The sequence below is a fragment of the Melospiza melodia genome, chromosome 1 (genome assembly GCF_035770615.1).
Source record: "Melospiza melodia melodia isolate bMelMel2 chromosome 1, bMelMel2.pri, whole genome shotgun sequence".
Taxonomy (NCBI): Eukaryota; Metazoa; Chordata; class Aves; order Passeriformes; family Passerellidae; genus Melospiza; species Melospiza melodia.
In genome coordinates this window covers 169745919-169772783 of record NC_086194.1, presented here as the reverse complement: position 1 = coordinate 169772783, position 26865 = coordinate 169745919, and the positions used below count along the sequence as shown (strand labels likewise).

Here is a 26865-nt window from a genome sequence, read left to right as displayed (position 1 = left end):
GTACAAGAAATATGAACAGAAAACTGTGGGCTGATAGAAGCAGCACAGTGCAGGTAAAGCAAACTGTGTGAAAATGCATGCTGTCAGCAAGGGATGGAGGTTTAAAAGCAATTTTTTAATTCATTGTCACCTCTGTTCTTCAAATCCTCTCTTTTCCTTCAGCAATAGACATTTTGGTATGTGATTTGTCAGAAGAGCTTGAATCCTCCAAAAATAATCACTCTCGAAGAAGGAAATGTATGTCTCTATCCTTAGGTAGCTGCTTCTTCCTACCTGTAGATATTTCCAGCATGCTTCCTGCCTTTTATCTGGAGTAGCCAAGGGTTAGGAGAGGCTGAACTGTTTGTCTTGACTTTTGTGTACTTTGAGATCTCTGTTCCCTCTCTTTTCCAAATTCTTTTTCTCCTGCTCAAAGATCTAGTACAGCACAAAAATAAAAACTGTTCACTTACTAACTAACTAACTAACTGGAAGTTTAGTGCTGAACTGAGTATGGGACCTTATTAAATTAAAGAACTGTTTAACAAAATTTTCATATCAGCTAATAGCATTAAATTCTTTTTTCAGTCTATTGTAAACAGGGTTTTATGTTTCTCTTATCACTGGGTCACCAAGCTGACTTGAAATTCTTTCCTCTCACACATTCCAGCCCCACCTTGTTGTGAGACTCAAGACAAGCCTTTCTGCTGCTTTCATGAGCAGTTCTAGAGTAGAAATGGGCACAGATGGGAATAAAGGAACTGCAGGATCCCTGGATTTTCACTAAGATTTCCTGTGAGTAGTGAGACAAAGACGAGAGAAGTAGGGACAGACTTTGACCTCCTGGAAATGCACTAAAATTGAGTGGTTTTAAACACACATTTATGCAACATCTTTCTCGGCCTAAACCCTTTCTCTTAATCTGCTTTTCACTACATGCCCAACATCTCTTTGTACTTCAGTCTAAACATCCTCATCTGGAACAAAAACTCAGGAGAAGCCTTGCATGTACCTGCATGAATTTTTCTGCTCAGAATTTGAGTTTGACCCTCAGCTCTGACCAAGAGGTAACTTTGCCATAGCAATAACAGGTGAAACATGATAGTGCTTCCATGCTCCTTTATTACAAAGTAATTGCCACCAGGGCAGTTTTCCAGCAGGCAATTGCCTGTTCTTTACTGTAAAAAGAAACCTTTTAGCTCTTGGATTGGGTTCTGGTGGCAGAGACTTGCAGATGCACAACTGAGATTTGGATTCCCAGCATTGGAACTGGCAATCCCAGCTTACTTCAGTGGGTTTCTGTTCAATGTGGACTGAGAGGTTATAAAAAGGGAATAGCTGGGAACTTGTTAGTGAACAGGAGTCTTACTTTTCAAGGAAATAGGATTAAAGCCACTTTTGCAATGAAAAGACTGTTAGCAGGCCAACTCTTGTAATGTTTTAATATGGGATTGTGAGAGCTGCAGCCCCCTGAGCTCAGTTCCCCTCAGTCTCCTGTGTGCTTGTTGCAAGATCTTGCAAGAGTCTTTCTGTTGTGATGGCCCTCTGGGACCCCATTTAATCATCCTCTTTTCACCAAACAACAGCTGAAGAGCTTTCAGATACACTTCCTGCAGGCTGTTTTGCAAGAAATTATTGGAAATGTTTTGTGCTACTGATTCAGTTTGATAATGTTTAATACAAGTCCATTTAACTAAATAGGGAAAATCCATGTTATGGATTTGTCTGCATTGGTTTGGATAAATCTCCTGTAGCTCATGTAACTCCATAGACATCTTCCTCTCCCTGAAGTCTTGAGTAGCCAGCTGCAGAGCAGCACAGATGCAGATTTATCCAGAAACAGATGAACACAACTCTGTTAACATTTGGTGCTCTTCAGTTGGAGCCTCTAGGTGAATTTTTTTCCAGGGTAGTAGATACAGAGCATGTAAACTGCAGAATTTGAATCTAGCTTCTATTATTTTTAAGGGAATGGTGACTGCTGGGCTACAGTTTTCTACAGCAAAGTTAGATGCCATCTTTCCAGACTTTTTGGAGTGCTCCATGTGAGGAGAGAGCTTCCACACTTGGCTCAAAAATGTCTTAACACACTTCCAGAGCAAGAATGCTTTTCCCCATGGATGTACTGGTACAGGGAAGGGTGAACAGAAAGGCTCAGTGCCTGCAGTGGCCTGGTTCTGTCCTTGGTATAAGCTTTGTGTCTGGCAGGTGTCACATCATGAGGCTGTGCAATTGCTTTTATTATGCCCATAAATTTTGTACAACTTCTGCTCAGATTATCTTCACCTTGAATTTCTATTCTCCCCTGAATCCCAGTGTCCTTTCTGGCTTAAGTGATAAACAGATCTTGATCATTTTCTATGTGTTCTCTGTATTAGCTGTATAAAAACATGAATTTCCTGCTTTTATCAGTTGTGCTGCTCTGTAAACAATAGTCTTTCAATAATTTAGTCTATCAGAATTGAGCTTTCCCACCCCCCAGGATAATCTGCAAATTCCAAAAATATCCTGCTTTAAATGAGCTCTTGATCTGGAAGTGTTTTAATACCTCTTACAAAAGTTATATCTGGACACTTCTGGAAAGTAAAGTATTTCTTTGGAGAGTAAAGATCAAGTTCATGCCTTTAAGAGTTCATGTAGGTGGCAGGAAAATAAATATTAAATTACATATTCTAAAATTAGTATTAAACTTGGGCACTCAGGGAAGAATCTTCATGAATTTAAACCAAAGTGTCTCGGGTATTCAGATAAATGATTGTTTACTGGGGTTAATTAGTTGTAGTGGAGACAGTTGTGGTATTCATTATGTTTTCTTTGCCTGAGATGGAAAGTCAGAGTCAGTGTCCTACCAAGCCAGACATTTTCTGGCAAGGAAGAGTCATTGCAGGCATACCTGCTGTCTTACATGGACTGCATCAGGTGACTTCAAACTGATTGTTTATCATACTCAGCTGCAATTTAAACAATTTGTGCAGCGATTGGATGTCACTGAAATATCTGATCTGCTGTTTTCTTCCAAGCTGCAGCAGAAAAGAAGAGCAGAGGCACTTTGCTGTGCTCTTTTTTCCTCCCCTTAAGTCATTATTCTGCAAAACTTTAAAGGAATAAATTTCTGGTTGCTAGACTTTGGTGTCAGTTTATCACCTTAGTAGTGGTTTTGCACTACATGTGCTGCTTTAGAAAAAAGGGTTTGGGTATTCCTTGTATTAATGCCTTTGTAAAATAGAATCATAGAATGGCTTGGGCTGCAAGGAACCTTCAAAACCATCCAGTTCCATCCCCCTGCCATGGGCAGAGAACCTTCCACTATAAACCAGGGTGCTCAGAGCTCTGTCCAACCTGGCCTTGGACATTTTCAGGGATGGGGCAGCCACAGTTTCTCTGGGCAACCTGTGCCAGGGCCTCACAGGTAGAATTTTTTCCTGATATCCAATCTAAACCTACCCTCCAACACAAAGCAAGTAAAGCTTACTTAATACTGACCTTAAATAAGAGCAGAACGAAACTTTGTCATCTGTATGAAATTAAAAGAGAAATTATTTCCTTTTCTTGCTGTTGAAAGCAACAGAGTTATGCCAGAAACAGAGTTTTCAAGCCCAAACTGGCTGACGCCTCAGAGCTCATGGCTGGGCCTGTGGTGAGCAGCAGGGTTGACTTCCCTTCCTCAAAGACTTCCTGGGTCCCCCCAGTATGGTCTCACTGTGTAACTTTGGGGAAGCTCAGGAAGTGCACGGGGGAGCCTTCACAATATCTGAGGTTGGCATGAGAAAATAAAATTATGTAATCAGATAAAAGGCTGAGGGTGGTTCTTTCTCTGTAATTTAATTAAGCAATAGTGCACCAAGTGCTCCCCCTTCTCTGAGGTACTCAAAGTCATGCATCAAATTTTGTGCCAGGGACTCCATCGGTCTGGAGAGAGTCAGCGTGTGCCAGGGGTTATTTTTCTGCACTGTGTATTCCTACCCTATTGATGTGGCAAATGTGTTTAAAATAAGTTTTCAAATGTTTTTAAGCTGTAACATTCAGAAGAAGAGTTTGGTACAACTTTGTCAGGTATGAAAGGATTGCCAAATCTTGCAAATCTTGCAAATTATTTAGGTTTGAATCTTAAAAATTATTCAAGGTCTTTGTTGGATGGCTGAATAATGCTGTGTTGCTATACCTGTAACTTATGTAGAACTTGTATATATGTATAAATAACATATATATATAACATATATAATCATATATAATATATATAATATATCTATAACTTGTTCCATTCTTTTGTAAGATTAAATGGCAAGAAAATATAACATGCAGAGTGATATAAAAGAAAACTGGTTTTCATAATATATAAAGACACTTGTCTAATTGTTGGAATAGAGTTCTGTTTTGCATCCTCCCCAGCAAGGTCTAACTCTCATAATTTGCACATTTGGAAAGGAAGAGTTTGATGTCATTTGTGCTGGTGTGCTCTGCTTGTTTAACTTCAGGTTTTATTGGTAAATTTATCTTTCCACGTGTAGCTTCACTGATTGGGCAACATAATACGTGTGAGTAAAGATCACATTTAAGGGTCTGCAGTAAGAAGTCATATTCATCTTGTGTTATTACATTTTATTCCAGACTATCAATTCCTGTTATTTGGTGCAAAGGGACTCCATGGATCTCATTATCCTTCATGTATAAATGCAGTTGTATAATTTTTAAAGAGCTGAGTGAGAGTGGGGAGCCACTTCTCTGGGACACAGTGAGTGAGTTATTTGGAGTGATGCCTGAGACTCTGCTCTAGTTACTAAAATTTCCTATGAGAGCAAGCCTGTAGTGTGACCCTGCAAGCCCAAAATTCTAAGATCAAGGGGTTTATTAACTAGAATTTAGCAGACTTCAATTTGAAAGCAGCTCTGCATTTAAATCTCCCCTGTACATGTATAGAACGTGTTTCACGTAAGTTAATGTTCAAGCCAAAACATGCAGGTTAGGAAAGTTTGAAAGTTTGAGGCAGGTTCCATAAACACCAACAGTGTCTTTAATCAGCCCCAGAATTTCATCTGAGGATGGGTTTCTGTAATGCTTTACCACAAGGCAGGTGGTTGGTGGCATGAATAGCTACAGAGAAAACCCACATTTTTTGGCAGGGAAAATCCTCAGTTGATTAAAACTCTCTGTCTGATAGTCCTCATGCTTATATCTAGAGATTGTTCAGCCTGTGGTGAAGTGCACTGTTTTTCCTGGAGTAGTGTACATGGAAAACTGTGCCTGCAAACTCCAACACGCTGTTCATTTGTTGCAGCAAACGGGGAAAGCACTAATAGGATTTCTGTTCCGCTTGATGTAGCCACATGAGGAATTAACCTCAATAAAGGCAACTGCATAGAGGAATGCAGTTTCTCTTTAGGGGATTAGGATAGGTTATTTGCAAAATTTGCCTGTTTGGGTTTGGGTTTTTTTAAAGCAAACAATGAATAATGAGTTAGAAGAATCAGCGTGTTTCTTTATGTATTCATTCGTATAATTCAGCAACACTTTTAAAATAGCAAATAATTTAAAAGCAGATGCTGTGTTACCACTCTCTGCTGACTTTCTGGTAGAGCTTCCCAGTAGCACAGTTTTGACCAACATGATCCCAGACAGAGTGTTTATTCCTGTTATAAACAAACCTGTGGTCCAAAAGCTTTTAGAAAGTCCAGAAGGTTGATTTTTCAGCATGGTAACAATTAACAATGCACTTTTTGTAAGCCTGTCATGAGAATGGTGCTTTTTTGTGAGGCTTTGAGTATTGAAAAGGGAAGTAAAGCACTTTGAGACTGCATGATGTCAGTGGGCTAAGGAGTGTAGGTAGGATCAATTCAGCTTTTTTCTTTTCTGGCAATTTGAGGGGGAAAATGGCTTTTGGAATATGAAGTGTATATTGGGTAGCTATAACATTTATTAGGTATTACATTTTTTTCTGTTGGGTCAACCAGGGTAATTGTAGAAGGAGCTGCCTGCACCACCTTCTGACCCTTAAAAGGGCTATGAAAATGTGATCCCAGCTGAAATGTAAAGATCAACTGTCTGGTCACTAATCCCCAGGAAGAAAAAGGTTCTCAGATGGTGTTGGCAGGGCTACACAGGTCAAAAAACACCTCCTTAAATGAATGTTTTCATGTGACTTCCAAGCATGTAGTCAAGTCTAAAAACTGGGGAAGGAAAGAATGATTTTTATCAATATGCAGTGACAGGCTCCTTGCATTTTACTCTTGAGGCTGGAAATGAACTGTTTTCTTTGCTGCTTGCAATTCAAGGGCAGAAATATTGTGCTGACCGGACTCTGGCTGCCCGCTCAACAACAAAAATACTTTTTTGGCTACCCTCAAGTCTGCTTGCCTTCCTTTTTCAAGTTCTGTTCCTGGATACACTGAGCAGATGCCATGCTGGACTATGTATATGCCAGTCATTTGTTTGGCAGGGTGAGCCAGATCCTTTATGATTCCCTAGGGCTTGGGAGTTGGTGGAGTGGAATAGACACATCAGGGGAAAGTTCTGCTGCAGTGGATAGGAATTAATATCTTGTTGATGCCTTCTAGCCCAGTGTTTGCTACAATGGTGGTTTAAAAGTCTTGGCCAGAGCAAGTCCCAGCCCTGCTGTTCATCTTGTCCTTGCTTAGTTATGTCAATCAGGCTTTCAGCTACCCTTGAGGTCGGGGTGGAGCAGTGTGGAATGGCACTCAAGGCTTCCTTTGGGCACAAACTCCTTGCCCTGTGGAGCAGAACAGCACCAGAGCAAGGAGGGCACAGACTGCACCTACTGCTGCCTCATGGTGCTGCTGGGCAGCCCCATATCGAATAGGTCTCCCTTAAGCCAGTATGATTTTAATTAAAAACTTGTTCTTAAGGTGAAAAGTTGTTTGTTGACCAGATTTTTTTAGGAGGTGGGAGGGCTGCTTCAGTTTGGGTTAAAGACCCAGAGTTAACAGTTGAGGTTTGACTCTCCTTGGAGTTACAGCTAGGGGTTAACATGAGTTTTTGGTTGGGATTTGACTCAGCCATGTAAGTAGATGGTCATATTCTAGGGTATTAATGTGTTAATCACTGCAACAAAAGCTCCACTGTTGATTACCAGAACAGGTTGCTGAAGGATTTTCTGTGTGTGTCTAGGAACCTCTCGGGTTTGGGAATTGTTGAGGAATTCAAGCCAAAGTCCTGTGTTTATAAATTTATCAATATTCTAGAAACAGTGACGAAAACCCCTATTGAGCTTTGGATAAACTGGGATGCTGCATCTCTTCAGGCAACACATGTCACAGTAATTGATGTGTAATCTTGCAGCCAGAGGAGCGGGAAGTGCTGCAGCGTTACGTAATGCCCGAGCCCAAGTGGGGCAGCACGGCCACTGCTGCCTTTCAATTACATCCCATGAGGGCAAGGGAAGGATCAGTGTGCTGAAACAGCTTATTGACTGCTGCACTCATCCGTGGGCCTGCATACATTTAGACACTTTGTAGTGAAGGGAAATGGATGCTGATGTTGTGTGTGTGACCTTCGAGTCCTGTGTCTGCAGCTTGCTTAACCAGGCTGGGGATAAATACCCTGACATTGTGAAGTCAGCCTTGGGTGATTCTGTGATACAGAACACCACCTGTGTTTTTCTGGAATACTGAAGAAAGTTTTGACTTTTTTATTTGATGTAAACACCTCTGATGTGCCCTTAAAACTGCTCAACAGTGTTGGTTAAAAAAAAATTTTTTTATTAGTGCTGGTTCAGCACACTGGAAGTTGCATCAGATTTAATCTATATTCCATTTCAGCTTGTTAAATGCTGTGATGCAAATTTCTTATTAGTGTCAAAGTGATATATTTCCAAATATTGGTTAATAAGTGAGAGAGCAAGAAAAGTTATAAAAACAAGTTTCCCAAGAGCCAAAAAGGACAGCACAGATAATCTGGCAAAGTTGAGTGAATCAGCCTCAGAAGTAGGTGGGAGCCCCTGGCAATGTTGTGTTTCTTTGGTCTCTCTGCAGCTTATTTTCCTGCTGCAGCATGGGGAAAGCTTGTTTGGCATTCTCAGCATTTGAGCATAAAAGGTTTCAGCTTCTGTCTTAAGTAAAGCTGTCACTTTACACTGTACCCTGGCAAAAATAAATACTGTGGGTTTGATAAGGATATAATTCAGTGGAACCTGTAGGAATTGCTCATTAGCTACAGTAAAAAAAAAAAATCTACAACAGCAGTTGATTCTGTGGCCTTTCCTTGAGCAGGGCAGGTCATATGCATTGCTTTTGATTCCTCCTCCTCTGCAGCAGCAGGAGTACCAAATAAATCAAGTAATAGACATATGTGTGTCAATATTGGATAAGGAAGTAGGAAACTGGATTGTTATAAAGGCAGTAAGCCAGAAACAGCCTTCTACCTGAATTACCATAGGTTACCCCTGTGGAAGTAGGTTAGTAGGAGGATTAGAAACTTTAAAATAAATAATGGAAGCTTTAAAAGCTATGCTTGACAGCGTTTGTGATTATGCTAAAAAGAAAATCACATTTGCCTGCCTGCAGATCAGCCCATGTGTTCTCTCTCTGATTCCTCAAACCTCAGCTATTCCCAGGCTTTTGCTTCCCCTCTCCCCCTTCCACACATAACTTTGGCTCACTTCTCTTACCATACGCTTCTCTTTCCTGACACAGCACCATAAAACTGGGTTATAAACCAGAAATTGTCAGGAAAGCCACATAAACCTTTCTACAACTTTGGCAGAGCAGCCGTGCAGCAGCAGAGCTTAATGAAACACTGACGACTCCCACAGCTGCCAAATATGAGAAGGGGAGGACAGTTGTAGGAGGGTGAGAAGCAATAATTGAGCAGAGACAGAAAATGGGAGAGCTGGATGATGAAATCCTTTAAGAGGCCTGTCACTTATTTCCTTAATTCCATTTTCCAGAAGTGTTATTTAACCCACCGAGGTTGCTGCTGGCAAGCTATTGCATAGGGAGTTTCAAAAGGCAGAACAGCCTTGCCAGAAGGAGATATTATTCTTCTGCAGCTTAAAAACACCTCCAGAACTTTCTGTGTGAAACACCACACTAATATTTCTGTACTGAAGCTGTTGAAGGGCAAGGGCTTTCTTTTATTACCAGTTTAGCTGGTCTTTCAAAATGGATGGCACTAGTCTAGGTGCAGACATGGCATGAAATAGTTTCCAAATTTTTGGGAGTTAATTCTGCTGTAACAGTGTTGATTTATTTGCATCCAACTCCTAAGGAAATCAGAAATTTGAAATACAAGTTTTAAAAAATTGTCAGTTTTCCTGCATCTCTAACTTAATATCATCATTTTTATTTTCCTATTAATCATTTGTTCCTATGTCTCTAGTGTAGATGCAGATTTTGTCTTGAATCCTGTCCTTATGATGACAGAAGAAAGCAGAAGTGACTAAAGCAGAAATGTGGGTGCATTTTAAAGGTCTGAAGTTGCTGTAGAAGGTTTGAATATCACAGCAATGCAGGAAGCAGGTTCCTGTCCTAGAAGACAGACAGTGCCCAAGCCCCATCCCCTGCAAAGTGTCTCTTTGGTCCTCTGGGTTTTTCCTGACTGTTCCAGAGTGGCTGCAGCTGACTTCTGCTGGTAGTTTTGGAAAGAATTTTCTGCTTTTTGCCCTTGGATGTCAGGTTTTTGCAGTGCCACGTTTTTTATGTCTCTGCAATATTCCTATTAATTATTTGTTCTCTTGATTATCACTCTCCTCAGTGCCCATAATGGAGAAATTGTGTTTTATCCCTCCGGTCTTGTGTCCCACAAAAAAATTCCTTGCTTGCACAGAGGAGGCAGCCCTGTACATCCTCCAGAGCAGTAACAGAGCAGCTGAGTGAGCTCAGAGCTCAGCTCCCCAGCCCTTGTGCAGCCATCCCTGCTGACAGGACCTTGCAGGAGGGGGATGAGGGACAGGAGAGACTCCTTGCAAGGGGCTGATATTTGTGTTCCCGCAGTGTTTGGCTTGCAGGGCACACGTGCTCCTGCCTGGGAGATGGGATAATGTGCTGACAGCTCCTGAATGATGCAGGCTAAGCACAAGAGCTCTGATTCCACAGGCACAAGAGGAATTTCAGGATGTGAATTTTACCAGTGGGAAGATTGAAGGCACAGCTTTGAGGTGCTGTTTATGCAGTAGGTTGTTCCTGAGACACTGAGTGAATCAAGATGCCTGACAGCTTGCTGGGCAATCATTTTAATGCAGGAAGCTAAGCAGCAGTGAAAAACCTCACAGTTTTGTTCTGAGTTCTTCCACCTGCTCTCCTGCAACTGAACTGAGCCCCGTGATCACAACTATTGGTCAGTTTTTCACCAGTGTTGTGCTGTTTGCTGCTTCTTCCAAGCAGATTCTGAACAAGCGCTTGGCTTGAGCCAGTGCCTTATGCAGGCTGGGCAGGAGTCATTGAATGAAAAGCAAAATTTTAGTCTAAAAATGAAGTCCTGTATAAGCTTCATTTCTCCTCACCCCAGCAGCTGTAAGATATGTAAGATACTGTCACATTAGGGCAAATTAGAGGCTGTCTCATCTCATGTGCTGCCAGACTCTGATTTCAAGAAGAACTTTAAATTATTTCCTTCTTAAAAGCTTGTACTCTGGCTGCTCAGATCATGGTAATGGGCACCAGGACCAATTACTGGGCTTTCTGTACTTTTTTTTAGCCCTTCCCTGTTGGTCAGAGTTCCTGTTTCAATCCAGAAGTTAGAATGTGGTTTCTCATGGGTGCAAAAAACTCTGTGTACAAGGGCTGACTGTACCTCAGTAGTGCTCAGACCACCAGTCAGGCCTATTCCAGTGCATTGGTTCAACATATGTTGGCTCAGGTGTGGTTTCTCTGGCAGCTCAGGGTCACACTCCATTAAAAATCCTATTATCTGAGGGGAGGTAGCAAGAATCAAAGAATATATGGTCAGTTTCATGTTGTCAGAACAGGCATTGCAGCTTGTTTGCAGTTTCTCTGGGAGACATAAATGTGTGGCAAGTCTGTATTTTCATTTTAAATATAAGAGAATGCATATTTGGCTCAATTTATGAAATTTTTCTGAAACTCCTACTCCTTATATAGATCCTCCAAAGCTAAACTGCTTCAGTTTGCAGTGGTTCCTATAATTTTATGTATAAGATGAAAAACAGTTACCAGAGTTTGAACTCTTCCACAGCTTTTTGACAAGGATTGGTTCTGCTTGGTGCACTCCTTAAAAATAGTCTAAACAAAGCAGATTGTATAAGCAGTGTAGTTTTAAACAGATCAATGTGAAATATTTTTAGCAGCATGCAGTATTTTATACAAGGATGAAATTGTGGAATAGAAAGCATTTGCAGGGCACAACAGCTTCTTGTGTTCATTGAGAAATTTGTATGGTGTTTATTTAAAGTGTATAAACAAGTCTCTAGGTGATGATTTCTAACAAATGAAAATAGGACCATAGCATCCTATTCCCATATCAGATCTTATTGTTAAGCTTATAAAGAACTATTTTTCCCCCAACAGAACTTATCAAAAAGAGATTTTGAATAGAAACTGGTGCATGGGACTTAATCTTTCTTCCACGTAGCTCGTGACCTCACGCAGCCCTTAGACTGATGGTGACACAGTGAGCATTTCCTGTGAACCGTGAGCAGTGCTGGTCCCACTATTGTTGGGCACTTTTTTTGTCTGGGAAAAAACAAACCCTTATTTACTAGAAGCCAGTGTCCTGTTTGTTTGTAGCTGGCTGGGAAATGCCATATTACAAGGGTCTCAGTGGCAGTCGTCGCTCCTAACAGAAGCTGTTGTTGTGTTTTGCTTTTTCTCACTGATTTGTATGAGACTTTTGAGTCTGCCTTGTGACCTGCTCCACATTCAGTTCACATTCAGCCACAAATACTAACCTTGTTTACCCAATATGTTTTTTCCCTCCTTGGTGTTTCCTCAGATTAGCTGTCAGTAAAAGGCTAAATAATAATCCTCCAGTTATTATTCCTCCCCCGTGAGGCCACCAGGCTGCTTTTCCAAGTTGGTGGATGGCAGTTTGCTCTGAGAGCTGCTACCTGGCAAGGCAAGTGTAGAGGTGGAAAATTACAGACAAAATAAAGGAACAGCATTAAATTGGTAATGGGATGCAGCTGCTTTGGCCTTTGAGTCTGCATGTGTCTCAGCAGCCTTTGGTAGAGGCATGTGCTGCATGAAACCACTCCTGGCCATACAAAATCCGTCCCAGCTGAGCTGTGGCCCGTTCTAGGGGGACACAGCAGCTCTCAGCAGTTGGGACATTTCACTTCTGGCTGCAAGAGGTTGTGGACAGGCTGTCAAATGGATGACAATCCCATGGCTGTGCTGCCTTGAAATCCAGTCCAAGCCAGCATCTGTGCGTCCGTGGTGCACATCAGAGCCTGGATGCTGCAGGGCTGCTGGCCCAGCACGTAACCATAGCCAAGTTTATTTAAAATACACCCCCCAGCTGAGTCCTTGCCACTGAATGGGGGCGTCACAAGGAACTTCTTGGTGTCAAAACATTCCCTCTGCCTCTACATTTCTGCTTATTGTTGTCTTTCCTGCCTCAGCTGCCTTCTGAACTGTCTTCCCATTTTAAAATATTGCATAAAATTGTGACATTCTGTAGGTTTGGCAGCATACATATACAGAAAAAGGAACCATTAGGATATGCAATTGCCTTCCTCAACTTTCTAACGCCCTTGCAGACAGAACTTTTATAAAGTTTCATATTTGGAGCTCATTCTTTTGTGGCAGAAACTTCTGGAAGACTTAGGGGGGTTTCTGTTGTTTTATCACAGACACACACACGCATATACACACACAGTTTCTTTAAGTATTTCAATTTTCAGCCTTTTTTTTTTTCTTCTCTTGCCAAATCACACAAGCCAACCTAAATATGCATATCATGTATGCAGACATTCAAGATACTAAAACCAGAACAGACTCTTTTAAGGCTAGAATAGTATTTTGGGGTTGGAGTTCTCCTTGTCTGTCTGGAATGTTCTCATTTATATAAAAATGTCTAGCACTAAAGCAAGCTACCGTTGAAATGATGAAGGTCCTGCAGACTCTGCCAGCATGAAGGGTGAATTTTAGGAAAAGCATCTGCAAGGTACCTTTTGAAGTCTCACTTCATGGGGCAGTGGAGGTCGTGCTCAGTGCCTCAGAAAGCTCTTTCCTGGAAAACTCCTGCTAGAACATGGCTGTGAGCTTTACAAAAGTCTGATTTCCCAGCAACAATGCTGAGCACAGACATCAGAGGTGACACCTAAATCTGTACAGAGAAAGAAGACACTTCTGGGCACTAGAGCTCTTCAGAGTTTTGGTTCACTGGGCAGACTGAGTTTATCAATTACACATCTCAACTTTCACATCTAGAAAGCAAACACAAAGGGAAACTCTGGATAATTCACTTTCCTGCCCATTGCTACAATGATTGCTCTGTCTGCCTGTGCATTGCTCAGGTTGAGGAGGGAATTCTCCCAACAGCAGATTAATTTTTTCCTGTACTGCTTTTAGTTTCCTTGTGTGCCTGCTTCCCACCAGGAGTCTTCTCTAACCCCACTCAGTTGTTTTCCACTCGAGTAACCAAAGACATTCTGATGTGACAAACTCACAGTTTACATACTTACAGTAAAGCCATACACATCACTTAATAAATGGCAACAGTTTGGAATTCTGTATAACTGTATGTAAAGCACACATGGTGGCTTTATAAACTGCTGGCTTACTCTTGGAATGCAATTTATCAGGGCCCTGCCATTTAGCTCATGCAAGCAGTCCCATGGCATGGCTTCTCCAGCAAGAGAGAAAGCAGGTTGTGCTCATGTCAGTGATTCCTGCCATCACCCAGTCTATGGGAATGGCTCGTGTTTCACTTGAAAGTTATCCCTTTCCTGTTTACTTGGGGGAGCACTCAAAGCTTTTTAGAAATTCTTCCATTTTTCTTGGCATTGGGCTATTAATTCTTGTATAGATTTTTATCGTGGCCTCTTTTTCTAAAGATAGAGATTTTGGCTGCTAATGAGTAGTTCAATAAAAAAAAAAAAATCAAAGTGATTTTTCTAAAAAAGAATCTTGAAACATAATGTTCTTGGTGTTTCAAGTGTCCTTTTTACCCTTCCATAAAAGCTACATCCATGGCTCTGTTCTGAAATCATTGAGATTCATGTCTTCTGCAAAGTAAGCCATTTTCACTGTAAATATTTAGATTTAGGCTTTTATTTATAATACTTAGATGTTAGGAAGATCACCCTTTGCAATAAATAAAAATAAATTCTTCCCAAGAAAGCATTTCAGTCTTTCTCCTCTGACTCACACATGGAAAGATAAAACTCATTAATTTTTGTCATGCATCAAAGGTTAGGTAAAAAACCTTTTCTCCTTCCTTTTTACTGACCTGTAAAATCAAACCAGACCTTAATCTGATTTTGAGTTATTACATGCAAAGTTGATCTTGAAAGTACTTGAAGTCAAGTACTGATTGTTTTTGTAATAATTTTAGGACATTTTTATGACAGTTAGCTGTGGCTTTAAAGCATAAAAAATACCTATCTGTCCAGTTTGGAAATGTGCAGGTTTTACAGTTGAAGGAGAAATATTTGTAAACAGTTTTTAGTTCTATGCAGAAGTAATTTCAAATCATCATTTCAAATGGTTTGTGAGTCTTCCAGAACTGTTTTTTTTTTTTTGTTAACACACCACAGAGAAGTGTCATTGCAGACTGGAGACAAAGTGGTGGCCTCAAGGACAGAGGGACAGTGAGCTGTGCCTGATTTGCACTTCTGTTGATTCTCTGATCTACCAGTGTTTCCTTGTTGTTTCTGCTCACAGCCTCCATTGAAACAAATTGTTTGTCTCAATGGATGTTGGATTATTAAAAGAGAATCTTTTTGTCCATTTTACTTAAATGTGTCTATTTGATTGTTTATTCACATAAGATGTGATGAGGCTTGTTAGGCTGATGACAGAGCTCTTGCCAGCCTTCACCCCTGTGTTTATTTAAAGTCTCTGTGTGATTTACTGCAAACCATCCCAGCATCTCACAAGTGTTTACTGATGGATGAGCTCCATTGACACGTCCCAGCTCATAACTCACAAGTCACAACATAATTCAGAAAAGAAATGTCTGCTTTCAGCACACAGCCCTCGTGCAGTGAAACGCCATCAAGTTATCCCAGATGTTGGTGCTCACTGCAATAAAGATCCATGACATTGGTTAAGCTGCAGCTTCTCACTGTGTTTGAAACAGACTCTGCAGGGACTTTGGCTCACACAGTAGCAGCCTTGGGTGCTGAACCACTGCTCCCAGGATGGCTCTGCAGGCTAAATGGGATGAGTGTTTACATGTTGCCATTTCTTCTGTGTCCTGCAGAAAAATCATTCACCCTAAATGAATCATGCCCAGCCTTTAGTTTTACCTGCCTTGAACTAAAAGTTTCCTCTTCCCCATCGTTAAACCAGCGCAGGCACTGATAAGTGTCAGCATCTTGGAGCAGGTGAGGTGCCAGTTAAACATGAGGTGCCTGAACCTGCTTGTGTACTTGGAAGCTGTTGAACCTGGTGAAGTTAAAGGGAGTGTTAAAACCACAGGGGGATGGAAGTTTTCCTTGCACTTCTGCTTGAATTGCTGGCTTCCTGACTTGCATCTTTGACGAGGATATGGTGCAAATAAATGCTGCAGTCTGGAGGCACTGTGGCTTCTTGAACAAGAGCTTTAGGTCTAATATGCAAACACACAGAGAGTTATGTCTCAGCTAATACTTCCATGTCAGCCAAGACATCACCAAACAGCAGGAAAAGCCAAGCAGGAGATAATGACTTGAATCATGATGTGAATATGGTGCCACCTGTACAAACACAGCCTTTTCCTAAAGATCTGAATTCTTTTGCAAACATGGTAAGTACTGATGTGGAGGCCTCAGTGCAGGCCTGCAGCTGCCTGTGACAAGGAAAGGTGGCTGAAGCACGATGCCATTCCCTGGGGCACAAGGTTCATGGCAAACACAGGCTGGGAACTTTCAGCAGGGGCAGGTCCCTTCCAATAACTCTGGGCTCATCAGGGCAGCTGTCACTGTTAGCTTGTTCACTAGCCAAAGTTGAGTCAAATCACACAGACCTTGGCCTCAGACCTGGATTTTGAATCCTGGTGATGAAATTGATTATTTATGCCAAAAATTTGCTTGTTTTCCATGATATAATCTCTGTATCACCACAGAGTGTACAACACTCTTGGGAAAATCTGATCTCTCTCGTGGAAGAAGCCACTGTTGCTAGTCAAGATTTGGTGCTACTTTTAAACAGCAGCAGATTAGACTTCCAAATTTGCATCAGAGGTTATTTTGGGCAGGGATTGGTATAATCCTGCTTGGTAATGGATGCCTCAATGTGCTGAACAGGGAGCACAAGGTACAGGTTGATCTCGCCAGCAAAGGTCAAATGCTGCTCACACTCACCAAATATGGGTTTGGATAATAAATGGTTTTCCTTCCTGGGATAAAGACACTGAGTTTTTCTGTCTTGGCATCAATTGGACTGCAAGAAATAGATTGTTTTGTTTTTAACGTTATTCTAAGAACTGTGCTGGAGTGTTACCTGCCCTGTGCTGATAAACGAGCGGGAGGCAGGTCCCAGAGGAGCCAGCCTGGCTGCTGCTGTGGCCAGTCTGCCATCTGCAGGCCACTGCTCCCTGCTGGGGTGTGCAGAGCCGGGCTTGGGAGCTGTTCTCTAGAAATTATTATTTCTAGCAAGTTGTTGCTTTCTTGTAAGTGCTATGTAGTAAATTGTAGCTTGTTCCCATCTGATCCTATGAATAATCATCTCTGTTCTTAAAGAAAGCAAAGACAGTAGGGACAAGGTAACATTGGATTTATCTAAGTTGCTGAATAATTGCTAGTTATTGTTCTTATTGTCTGTAGTTCATTTTTGTAAGTAAACATTTTTGTGCTTAGAAATGGGACATTTCATAAGACATTCAAATTCTGTCCTTCATTCTCAGTCCATTAAATCTTTAATAACTCTTTTGTGGGGGCGGTCTTAGATGAAAGCAGCACCACTATAATGTTCAATTTTGAATCTTAAAAGTTTGTTGAGCAGGGATTCAATTCTTTCTGTGTATATGACAGCCAAGCAGCTTCCAAGCACCCCAAAATCTTTGGTTTTATGTTCCACAAATCAATAGAGGACTCAGTAGCAGAAATACTCCAATTGTTACCTTCTTATTGCCCAGGTATTTGAGAGGCAAACAGTCTTGCTTTCCTTAGCTATTGTTTAACCATTGCTAAAGAATCTTAAGTTAGTTTTTAAGTTGGGAGAGAATTCACTGTAAATCAATTTACCCTTTTCAGTGCTGTAACAAAACTCCATATATAGAGTGAGATGTTTGGTGTGTACCACATAACCTTTTCATCATTTTTGTCTTCCTTTTAGGTCTTCCTGAACAATACTACAGCCTCACCTGGTTCCTCAGCCCTATCCTGGGCTTGATCTTCACTCCGCTCATAGGTTCGGCCAGTGACCGCTGCACGCTGAGCTGGGGCCGCCGGCGGCCTTTCATCCTTGCTCTCTGCATTGGTGTCCTCTTTGGAGTTGCACTTTTCCTTAATGGCTCTGTGATAGGTAAATAACAGGGAAATGCCCTCCATGCATCCCCTGCTAATGTACCTGCTTTGAGATTTTAGTGCAGGAAGTAATGTTCTGCAGTTGGTTTACCTCATATTTGATGGTAAAATCATGAGAAATCTCCACAACCCTGCACTTGAGCTCTGTCCATCTTGCCTGTTAGTATTTGAATTCAGAGTTACAGCACTGTGCTGAGCATTGTGCAATCCTAGCTGTAACTGGTATTAATAACAATGTTATTAATACAATGGTTGCCAGAATAATGTTTGCAGTCGCTGAGACGAATTTGGTCGATCCTTGACATGGGAAAATTGTAGCAACCTGTTCACAGGGAAATGTTTCCTGTTGTGATCCATTTTCCCTTTAATGCATATCTGGCAACACATCCTGTTTCCAGCATTATTTCAAAAATTATCTTTTCACTTTTTCTTGTGCTTTTCTTAGACCCAGTATTGAAAAAGTCCAGAACACAGTTAATATTTGTTTATCAAAAACTATGTGGGAAAATAATTTTTCCTGAGCCCCCATCAAAGCTGGTAAAAATAGTTTCCCTTGAACATAGTTTACTACGAATTTAATCTACAATCTCTTTGTAAATTTATTGTAGGAGAGGTGACAGCAAGTATGTTTAGGAAAATGTTTACAAAATGATTGGACTGATGCAAACAAAAGGAACTTAGCACCTAATAGCATCCTCTTGGCTCTCTTTTTTGGGGTTAGATGCAGCTCTATTGTGAAACAGGTCTACTAATTGAGGGAAATGAGTGGAATGTTACCTTGGCTCAGCCTGTTAAAGCCAGACTGGAATACCATATGATTGGCTTCAATTCTCTGCAAACTGCAGTGGATAAACTATTCAAATAGATGACATTTAGTTTATGCTTTTTTAATTTATCCAAACAATAAATATTATTTATTTGAATTGTTATCATATGGCATGGTCCTGCGGTGACTGTATGGTTTGATATCAATTGTATTTAGTTGTCATCAATTGTATTGAGTTGTTGTGTCTCCAAGACTTACTCCTCTTCCTCCAGATGTTTGCAGGATGTTAGGCTGGAACCCCCTTACAAGATTTTAAGTGATAAGAAGCTCTCAGTTCCACACAGTAGTTTAGATCAGGAGCTATTGATACTGGCAAGCAAACCTCAGGCTCTGTTTATAGGCTTATTTTGAAGCCTTTTAATAAATCAGCACAAAATATTGTAGATTTTTCTGCTTTGCTTGTCTATCCTCAATCTCCAGTTACTTGCAATTTGGGACAACAGGAGATGCTGCAAAAACTGTATCAGACCCTGTTTCATAATGTGGCCTCTGGCAGTAGGACTCACAGGGAGAGGAACCAAAAGCACAGAGGTTAGCTAATCCCAGTTGTGATACAGCCCAGGAGAACACCTTACCCAGCTCCTGTTCTCTCCTGCCCTGTTCAGGTTTCCAGCAGATCTGCAGCAGTGTTGGTGTTTTCTGCTGTAGGGTTCAGCTGAATGTGGAACATTTATAAATTTCTTTAGCCTTCAAAGAGCTTGGTATAAATGAGGATTCAATATGCAGGAATCAGCGCTTGAGATTTAGATGATTTTTGGTGCCTTAGCCAGTTCATCTCCTTCCACAGACATTTTAATCAGTTGCACTAATGGTTTTATCAGCCTCACATGTGTAACTTCTAAATCTCTGTGATTCGAGTAATTCATGCTTTTGTCACTGGTTCATCTCATGACAAATTATCCAGTTCTGCACTAATGCTGCCTTTCTACTCAGTAGACAAAAAGCATTTCATCTTATGCTGTCAACACAAGCTGACTGATGCTTTTTGCAATGCAAAATACATCCATCTTGCTTCATCCTTAAAATTTTTGCTTATAAAAAGTAATATAGAAAATAGGAATGTTTAAGAAAAGCAAAGAGAGTGATGAAGGGGTTAAATTTCACTTTATCCTGGTGTACTGTGACATTAAATATTGTGTGAGGAGTGCTGCCAGCAGTGCAGTTACCTGTGGATGTGTCTGACAGATGAAATATGTCATTTTGGATGCTCCCTCTCCCACCATGGCTGTCTTTTATAAAAATAGCCTTCAGCATCTGAAGGAAAATACAAGGGATGAATATGAAATAATACCCAGTGCTCCCAGAGGTTTAAGAGATGCTTTATAAAATAACATTTTGATAAATTTCAGTCTTAAGAACATAAATCTGTCTGTGTCCCAGGCCTTCCATGATGCTGTGCCAAAGAGCTGAAATTGCCATTTTGCTCCCTAAAGAAGTTTTTGCAGTGAACATATTGGGTCACCTCTCTCTGAAGATGATAAGCTTGTTCTTAGGAGTTTGCCCTTTTTAAGTGAGATGCTCAGACAGCTGTCCCATTTCTCCCCAGGTCTGGCTATTGGTGATGTCCCGGACAAGCAGCCCATTGGAATTGTTCTCACGGTGCTTGGGGTGGTGGTGTTGGACTTCTGCGCCGATGCCACCGAAGGGCCAATTCGGGCCTACCTGTTGGATGTGGTGGACAGTGAAGAACAAGACATGGCCCTGAACATCCATGCATTTTCAGCTGGTATGGAGTTAGCTGAGATGTTTTTGGCAGCTGTTCAGTCTTTCTGAAGACCAGGTCGTGGCTGAATTGATTATTCTTGAGCTCACTTCTTGCTTTTTTCTGTTCCACAGGTCTTGGAGGAGCAATTGGTTATATGTTAGGAGGGTTGGACTGGACACAGACCTTCTTGGGTAGCATTTTTAAATCTCAAGAGCAAGTCCTTTTTTTCTTTGCAGCCATTATTTTCTCTGTCTCCGTTGCTCTCCACCTTTTCAGCATTGAAGAAGAGCAATATAACCCTCAGCAGGACAGGATTGATGATGAAGGAGACACACTTTCCAGTGCCAAATTCAGTGGCAGTCTCCCCCCGCTGAATCGGCTGAATGTAATTAGTGAGGAAGAGCCCTATGGAGCTTCCATGTTCCATGATGAGGTTCAGTCGGAGCATGACCTCAATATGGAGTTCCTTGAGGTGAACATTGTGAGAAGCAAGAGCGACTCAGTTCTGCACATGCCTGATGCCACATTGGAAATTGAATCGGAGCTGCTTTTCCTGCATGACATAGAACCCTCCATTTTTCAGGATGCTTCATATCCAAACACTCCCCACAACACGAGCCAGGAGATCATGAAGTCCAAGCTCAACCACCTGTCTGCTTTCCTCAGGGAGAACGAGAAGGAGGAGGAAATGTTGCTTGATAATCGTTTAAATGAAGATAAAGTCCCAAACATCAACGGCTCCCTACCAAAGGAGTTCCTCAACGGCCACGCCAGAATAGGCATGAAGCAATCCAGCACTTCCAACTCGATGCGGCGGCGCCGGCACATGTTCTACCGGCAGCCCTCCTACACCTTCTCGTACTACGGCAAGATCGGCTCCCACCGGTACCGCTTCCGCCGCGCCAACGCCATCGTGCTCATCAAGTCCTCGCGCAGCATGAACGACATCTACGACATGCAGAAACGGCAGCGGCAGCGCTGCCGGCACCGCAACCAGAGCGGCACCACCAACTCCAGCGGCGACACGGAGAGCGAGGAGGGCGAGACCGAGACCACCGTCAGGCTCTTGTGGCTCTCCATGCTGAAGATGCCCAAGGAGCTGCTGAGGCTGTGCGTCTGCCACCTCCTGACCTGGTTTTCGATCATTGCCGAAGCTGTGTTCTATACGGATTTCATGGGACAGGTCATCTTCCAGGGTGACCCCAAGGTAGGAGCCGTTCCCATGGGCAGACCTGCTCAGAGTCCCTCATTTCTGAGATGTGCTCAGTACAACAAAGTGGTGTTGGTGTCTGCGTTTGTTGCAGGCCCCTTCAAACTCGACTGAGCTGCACGCCTACAATGCTGGGGTTCAGATGGGATGCTGGGGGCTGGTGATTTATGCTGCTACTGCTGCTGTTTGTTCAGGTAAGAGACTGTGCAGTCACACAGTGGAATGCACCTCATGCATATATTTTTAAGGTAAAAGTGAATCATGGAATATTCTGAGTTAAAAGAGACCCACAAAGATCATGCAACTCCTTGCCCTCCTGAAATAGTGTTGCTTCAGTTGGTATCCACCTCCTTGTTTAAGGTAAAGGATATTTTGGAAAAGCATGTCTTGTGGTCATAAGGGGAAGGGCTTCTTTAAGAATCAATATTAAAAAGTTCCTCCAAATGTAGAGGTGGAAATATGAACAGATGGTTAAGTGGCATAAAGCACAAAATGAAATCAAAGGATATTCAGTGGCATTTAACAAGCCTTCAGGAAACTAAACTCAGGCTTGGTAGATTTAGGCATATGCAAGAGGGTTCTTGCAAAGACTGTTTTTAAATCAAAATTATAAATATGTATTTCTGAAAGTCATTCTGCAGATAATTTGCACTTCCAATAGACTCTGAAATTGAGAGTTTTTGCCAAAGTTAAATTCTGCCTTTTGCAGCACACAGCAGGCCATGTCTGCTCCGCTCAGTACTGTGGGGACTGGCTCTTTCTGAAGCAGGAACACATCCTGTTCCCAATGAGACGTGGGCTGTGCCGGTCAGACAGCCCAAATACGAGCATCCACCTCCTAAACAGGATATAGGGCTGCCATGGCCACAGCAATCCCCTAAAATTTTAGTGAGTAAACTGATATTTAAGGGGAAATGGCTTCAAACTGAAAGAAAGTAGGTTTAGATTGGATACTGGGAAAAAATTCTTCCCTGTGAGGGTGGTGAGGCTCTGGCACAGGTTGCCCAGAAAGCTGTGGCTGCCCCATCCCTGAAAGTGTTCAGGGCCTGGTTGGATGGGGCTCGGAGCTACTTGGGATAGTGGAAGGTATCCCTGCCCACGGCAGGAGTGGTTGCAACTGGATGGTCTTTAAGGCCCCTTCCAACTCAAACCATTCCATGATTCCTGATTTATTCTATCTCTGCAGCCTTGTTGCAGAAATACTTGGACAACTATGACCTTAGCATAAAAGTGATCTACATCCTGGGCACGCTGGGCTTTTCCCTTGGCACTGCAGTGATGGCCATGTTCCCCAACGTGTACGTCACCATGATAATGATCAGCACGATGGGAATTGTCTCCATGAGCATCTCCTACTGCCCCTACGCACTTCTGGGACAATACCATGAGATAAAACAGGTATGTGGAATATTTGGAGTATGTATGTGAATCAAGGGGAGAACATTCATGTTTCTCTTAGGATCATGGTGGCAAAATAGATTTGTTAAGTCCCATTATTGAAGATACCTGCTTGGCTGGGATGTGTGCCAAAGAATAGCAGGAGCTGGTGCTGAAATCAGATAGTCTTGGCATTGAGTTGGCTCAGAGGGGGTCACAATTGCTTTTTCCAATGCTGAGGTACAAAACAATCTGGGTGCATATGGCAGATGAAGACAAATTAACTTATTATTGGAGTGAATATTTGCTATATATCTAGTTGTTACTCCTGTCTTGATGTGGTATGGTAGTGTTACTCAGGTTTTTCACAGTCTTAGATTTTGAAGTGAGTCTGGAAATACAGCTGTAATTTTGGGGATGCATAAAGCAAAACAATTCTGCTGGAAACAAGGATGGTTTTACTTCCCAACAGTGTCATTCCACTGTTCCATTTGGATTACAAACTACAAGAGGAACTTTTATTAGGAGTTCCTGAATTGCGCTTGGGAGGAGGATTCCTTGTTATAATCATAGAATTAATGTTTCATGTAACAACAAATGTTTCATGGAAAGTTGTTTTTACAAAACCTAATCTTGGAGCTGATGTGAGCTAGCAGTGACCCTGTCAATACCTGCCTCGTGCTGCAGGGTCCTGAGGAGGCTGTTGATGAGCAGATAAGGAGGCTCTGGAGTTGTGTCATGGTGCTGCACAAAGATGATGTGAAATCGAGCATGGGGCTGAGAAATTCGAGGAAAGTTCTGGTGTTTAAGTATTGCTTTCATCCATTGTTTTACCTTCTACTACCTTTCTTATCTTCTTGCAGTACATTCACCACAGCCCTGGGAACTCCAAGCGAGGGTTTGGCATCGACTGCGCCATCCTGTCGTGTCAGGTTTACATCTCCCAGATCCTGGTGGCCTCCGCGCTCGGCGGCGTGGTGGACATGGTCGGCACGGTCAGAGTCATCCCCATGGTGGCTTCCGTGGGATCCTTCCTGGGGTTTTTGACAGCGACTTTCTTGGTGATTTACCCCGAAGTCAACGAAGAGCCAAAGGAAGAGCCCAAGGGCCTGGGTCCTGCCGAGGCGGCCGAGGGCGCGGAGAAGCCGACGGTGCTGAAGCTGACGCGCAAAGGAGCCGCGGCGGCGGAGCCGGAGGGCGAGTCAGCCGTGTGAGGCCGCCGACGCTTGCTCACCCACATTCCAAGGAGTGCAGGTGCAGGATCAAGAACTTTTGTTGTGGGTTTTTTTTTTTTTCCAGGAAAGCAAATTAGGACCTTCACTACTTGTAGCTAAAATTTGCAGAAGAAAAGGCAGTTTCATGCAAAATTGTAAATGAAATTCTGTAGTCCTTCCTCTAGGTTTGAGCAGGTCGCTCTGATGCTAATTGCTTTCTCTACAACTTAGAAATGTCATTTCTGAACACTTTTTTATTAAGAATACATTTAGATTTCAAATAAGTTTTATTAATCTGCATGAGACTCACAGTGTATACAATTAGCAGTTAGAAAAATTAAGTTTTCAGCTGTTTTTAAACTAACAGAAAATGGAAGCTATCTCGACCTATAGTCTCTTGCCATTTTTTTGTCTGAACATTTCAGATTTCACTATGCTTAGACATCAATCGATTTTTTTTCACGAGCATGATATTACTGGTCTGACAGCTACGTTAATTTTAGACTTCATGTTTTTCTTAGTGCAATTACTGCAGACTCCTTTTATTTGCAATTATTTTCAAGGAAAAAAAAAAGCAATTACTGCAGTTTCTAAGAAACTGCCGTGAATTCTTTTAGTCATACTATTCACAACCACTCCCAAATCTGCTGCTTGTCAGGAGAGGGTGACACTGGGTGCTGGATGTCAGCTGTAGGTGGAAGGAGCAGCAGCTGGGAGAGGTGACCAGCACTCACAGGTTTCTTTATCACAAGTGCTGCATTTAATGAATGTCGTTGGAATACGCTGTGACAATTTTTAGCTGAGAGTTTCACATGCTGGTGAACTCGGGGGTTTTCTCAGCATTTAAACCTGATCATCTCTGGATGAAGCTGCCATGGAGAAAGGGCATCTCTGAGGGCAGCTTTGTGGAAGGGGGCGTGCGGATTCTCTTCCATAGGGAAAGGAAGTCATTGATTAATTGCACTTTCTACAATCCTTTAACCTCCTGGCTGGGAATGCAGCAGCCAAGGTAAAGGCACGGGGTCAGTACAACAAGGAGAACCCAAGGCCTACCTCTGTCACTTTATGGCATAGTCTGGGTGTATAAAAATCTGTGTCAGAAACAGTTTTTAGGCCTTAAAATTCAAATGTTGCTGTTCCAGTCCCTGTGTTGGAGGAATTGTAGGCCAGAGCTCTTCTGAGCTGCCGTACCAATGTTGTCAGCACATCCTCCATGTCCCCTTCTGTGAGTCAGGACACAGCTGCAGTGCAAAGATACTTTTCTGGAAAGAGGTTCAAAGAGTTATGCTAACTTGGTTTAAAATAGGTTTGGATCATTATCCAGCAGCCATTTAAAGGAACTTTCAAAACTTGTGATTCACAAACTTCCGATTGTCATTTGTAAGACACGTTTGTGATGCTGTTGATTCATTTTGGCCTGGGCCCCCCAGGCTGCCTCAAACCGTGTGCTGGACAGGCAAACACAGCACGGTGTGAGATTCCTGCTGCCTCAAACTCCTCCTCCTCCAAGACTTGCAAATGCCTGTGTCAATCATGCTGCAATCCAGGCATTCAGACAAAGAAGCTATATTTCAATATGAAAAGCAGTTTTTAATGAATTACTTGAATTGTCAATGTTTTTGAGAAATGGATGTTTGGGTGTATTTGTAGGTGGCATCTGTGGGTTTCTCTGAAGGCTTCCAGTCAATGCCTATGGCCTCTGCTGTCAAGGGTGATGATGTTTTTAGGCTGGTGACATCACAGAGCACTGAAGTACATGTAATCACACAGGACTTGAGGTTGTGTTTGTTTTTCCAAGTGTCTTGAGGAAGTCTTTCTTCTTCTATGGTGAATATATATTTTATGTAGAACATGTACTGTGAACTGTGTTCAGCTAGGGGAGCAATACTACTGAAGAGTGTGAGACCTTACTGAAGAAAGCAGTTGTGAGAAATTCTGCCATGAATTTGATCATCTCAGTTACATTTAATATATTCTGGTGGTGTTCATGTGTGAGAGACAAGTGTTGTGTTTCACCCTAGAACTGGCATTCATGTAAGTTACATGAATGTGGCTTTAATATTTCAGTTTTGAAGCTCCTTGAAGATTCTGCTTTTGGTTAAATAACCGCTGTCCAGTATTCCTTATTTTAATCCCTACTGCTGGAAAGGTTCTTCAACAATTTAAAATCCTGAATCTTCTGACTGGTGCCAGCCTTACCTTTTCCCAAGGGTTCCATGGACCAGCATGGATCAAATCTCCATTAGTCCACATTGCACTTTGTAAGCCAAGATCTCTTTCACTGCACCGTCACACTGACCAAGTAGCTGCAGAGAGGGTGGAGAGGCTGAAGCTCCCTCTGACTTCAGATCCCACAGAGGGAACATGAAACCATTTTAGGAGTGAGCTCACCCATGTTTATGGAGCCTTCTCAGCCAGGGAATGGCAAGGACAGAGGAAGGACCTTTCATTTGGAACCCAGAGGCTTCAAGCAAAGGCAGGGCAGGGCCAGTTTTGTCACAGACAGCATTTGGCATGGCTTCATTTCTAAGAACTGGATGTTAAAATCTGTGTTTGGGAGTTGTTTATGGGGCTCATAGCACAGGAATATGCACATTGCCACAGCAGGAAGCTGATTTCACTCCCTGGTAAAGGCAAAGGAAATAATTATTCATTGTAAATGTGCTGAAGTTTTTTGTAGTGTTGCCAGAAGAATTAATGTGGGGAGCCCCAGCCAAAGCATCTCCTCCTGTCCTTGGGTCAGCCTGGCAAACCCCATGCTGGCTTCACCCAGTGAGGTGTCCCAGGGGCTTTTCCTTGGATGTGAAAGTCATCTTTTAGCCCCAGCACTGCTCAGTGTGGAGTGGGCAATGATTTATTTTGTCATCTGTCCCTGACCTTATCTTTTCATACAGAAATGATGTTTTCTTTTGGCCATAATTAAAGTAGTACAGTTTCATGTGTTTGTTGCAGAGCTTGTGGAAAGAGAAGTTT

General features: G+C 42.2%; 1 protein-coding gene across 6 annotated transcripts in view; it reads left to right on the top strand.

Annotated features, from left to right (window-relative positions):
- Positions 1-25933, top strand: part of SLC45A4 (solute carrier family 45 member 4) — an 81524-nt gene extending 55591 nt beyond the window's left edge. For all 6 annotated transcript variants that reach the window (XM_063174814.1, XM_063174839.1, XM_063174805.1 and 3 more), the window contains 6 exons: positions 17370-17558; positions 19933-20112; positions 20223-21298; positions 21396-21495; positions 22488-22699; positions 23542-25933. In XM_063174814.1, the coding sequence (XP_063030884.1) occupies positions 17370-17558; positions 19933-20112; positions 20223-21298; positions 21396-21495; positions 22488-22699; positions 23542-23892 (2108 nt within the window). In that variant the 3' untranslated portion in view covers positions 23893-25933. The remainder of the gene's footprint in view (positions 1-17369; positions 17559-19932; positions 20113-20222; positions 21299-21395; positions 21496-22487; positions 22700-23541) is intronic.
- The last annotated feature ends 932 nt before the right edge of the window (positions 25934-26865 follow it).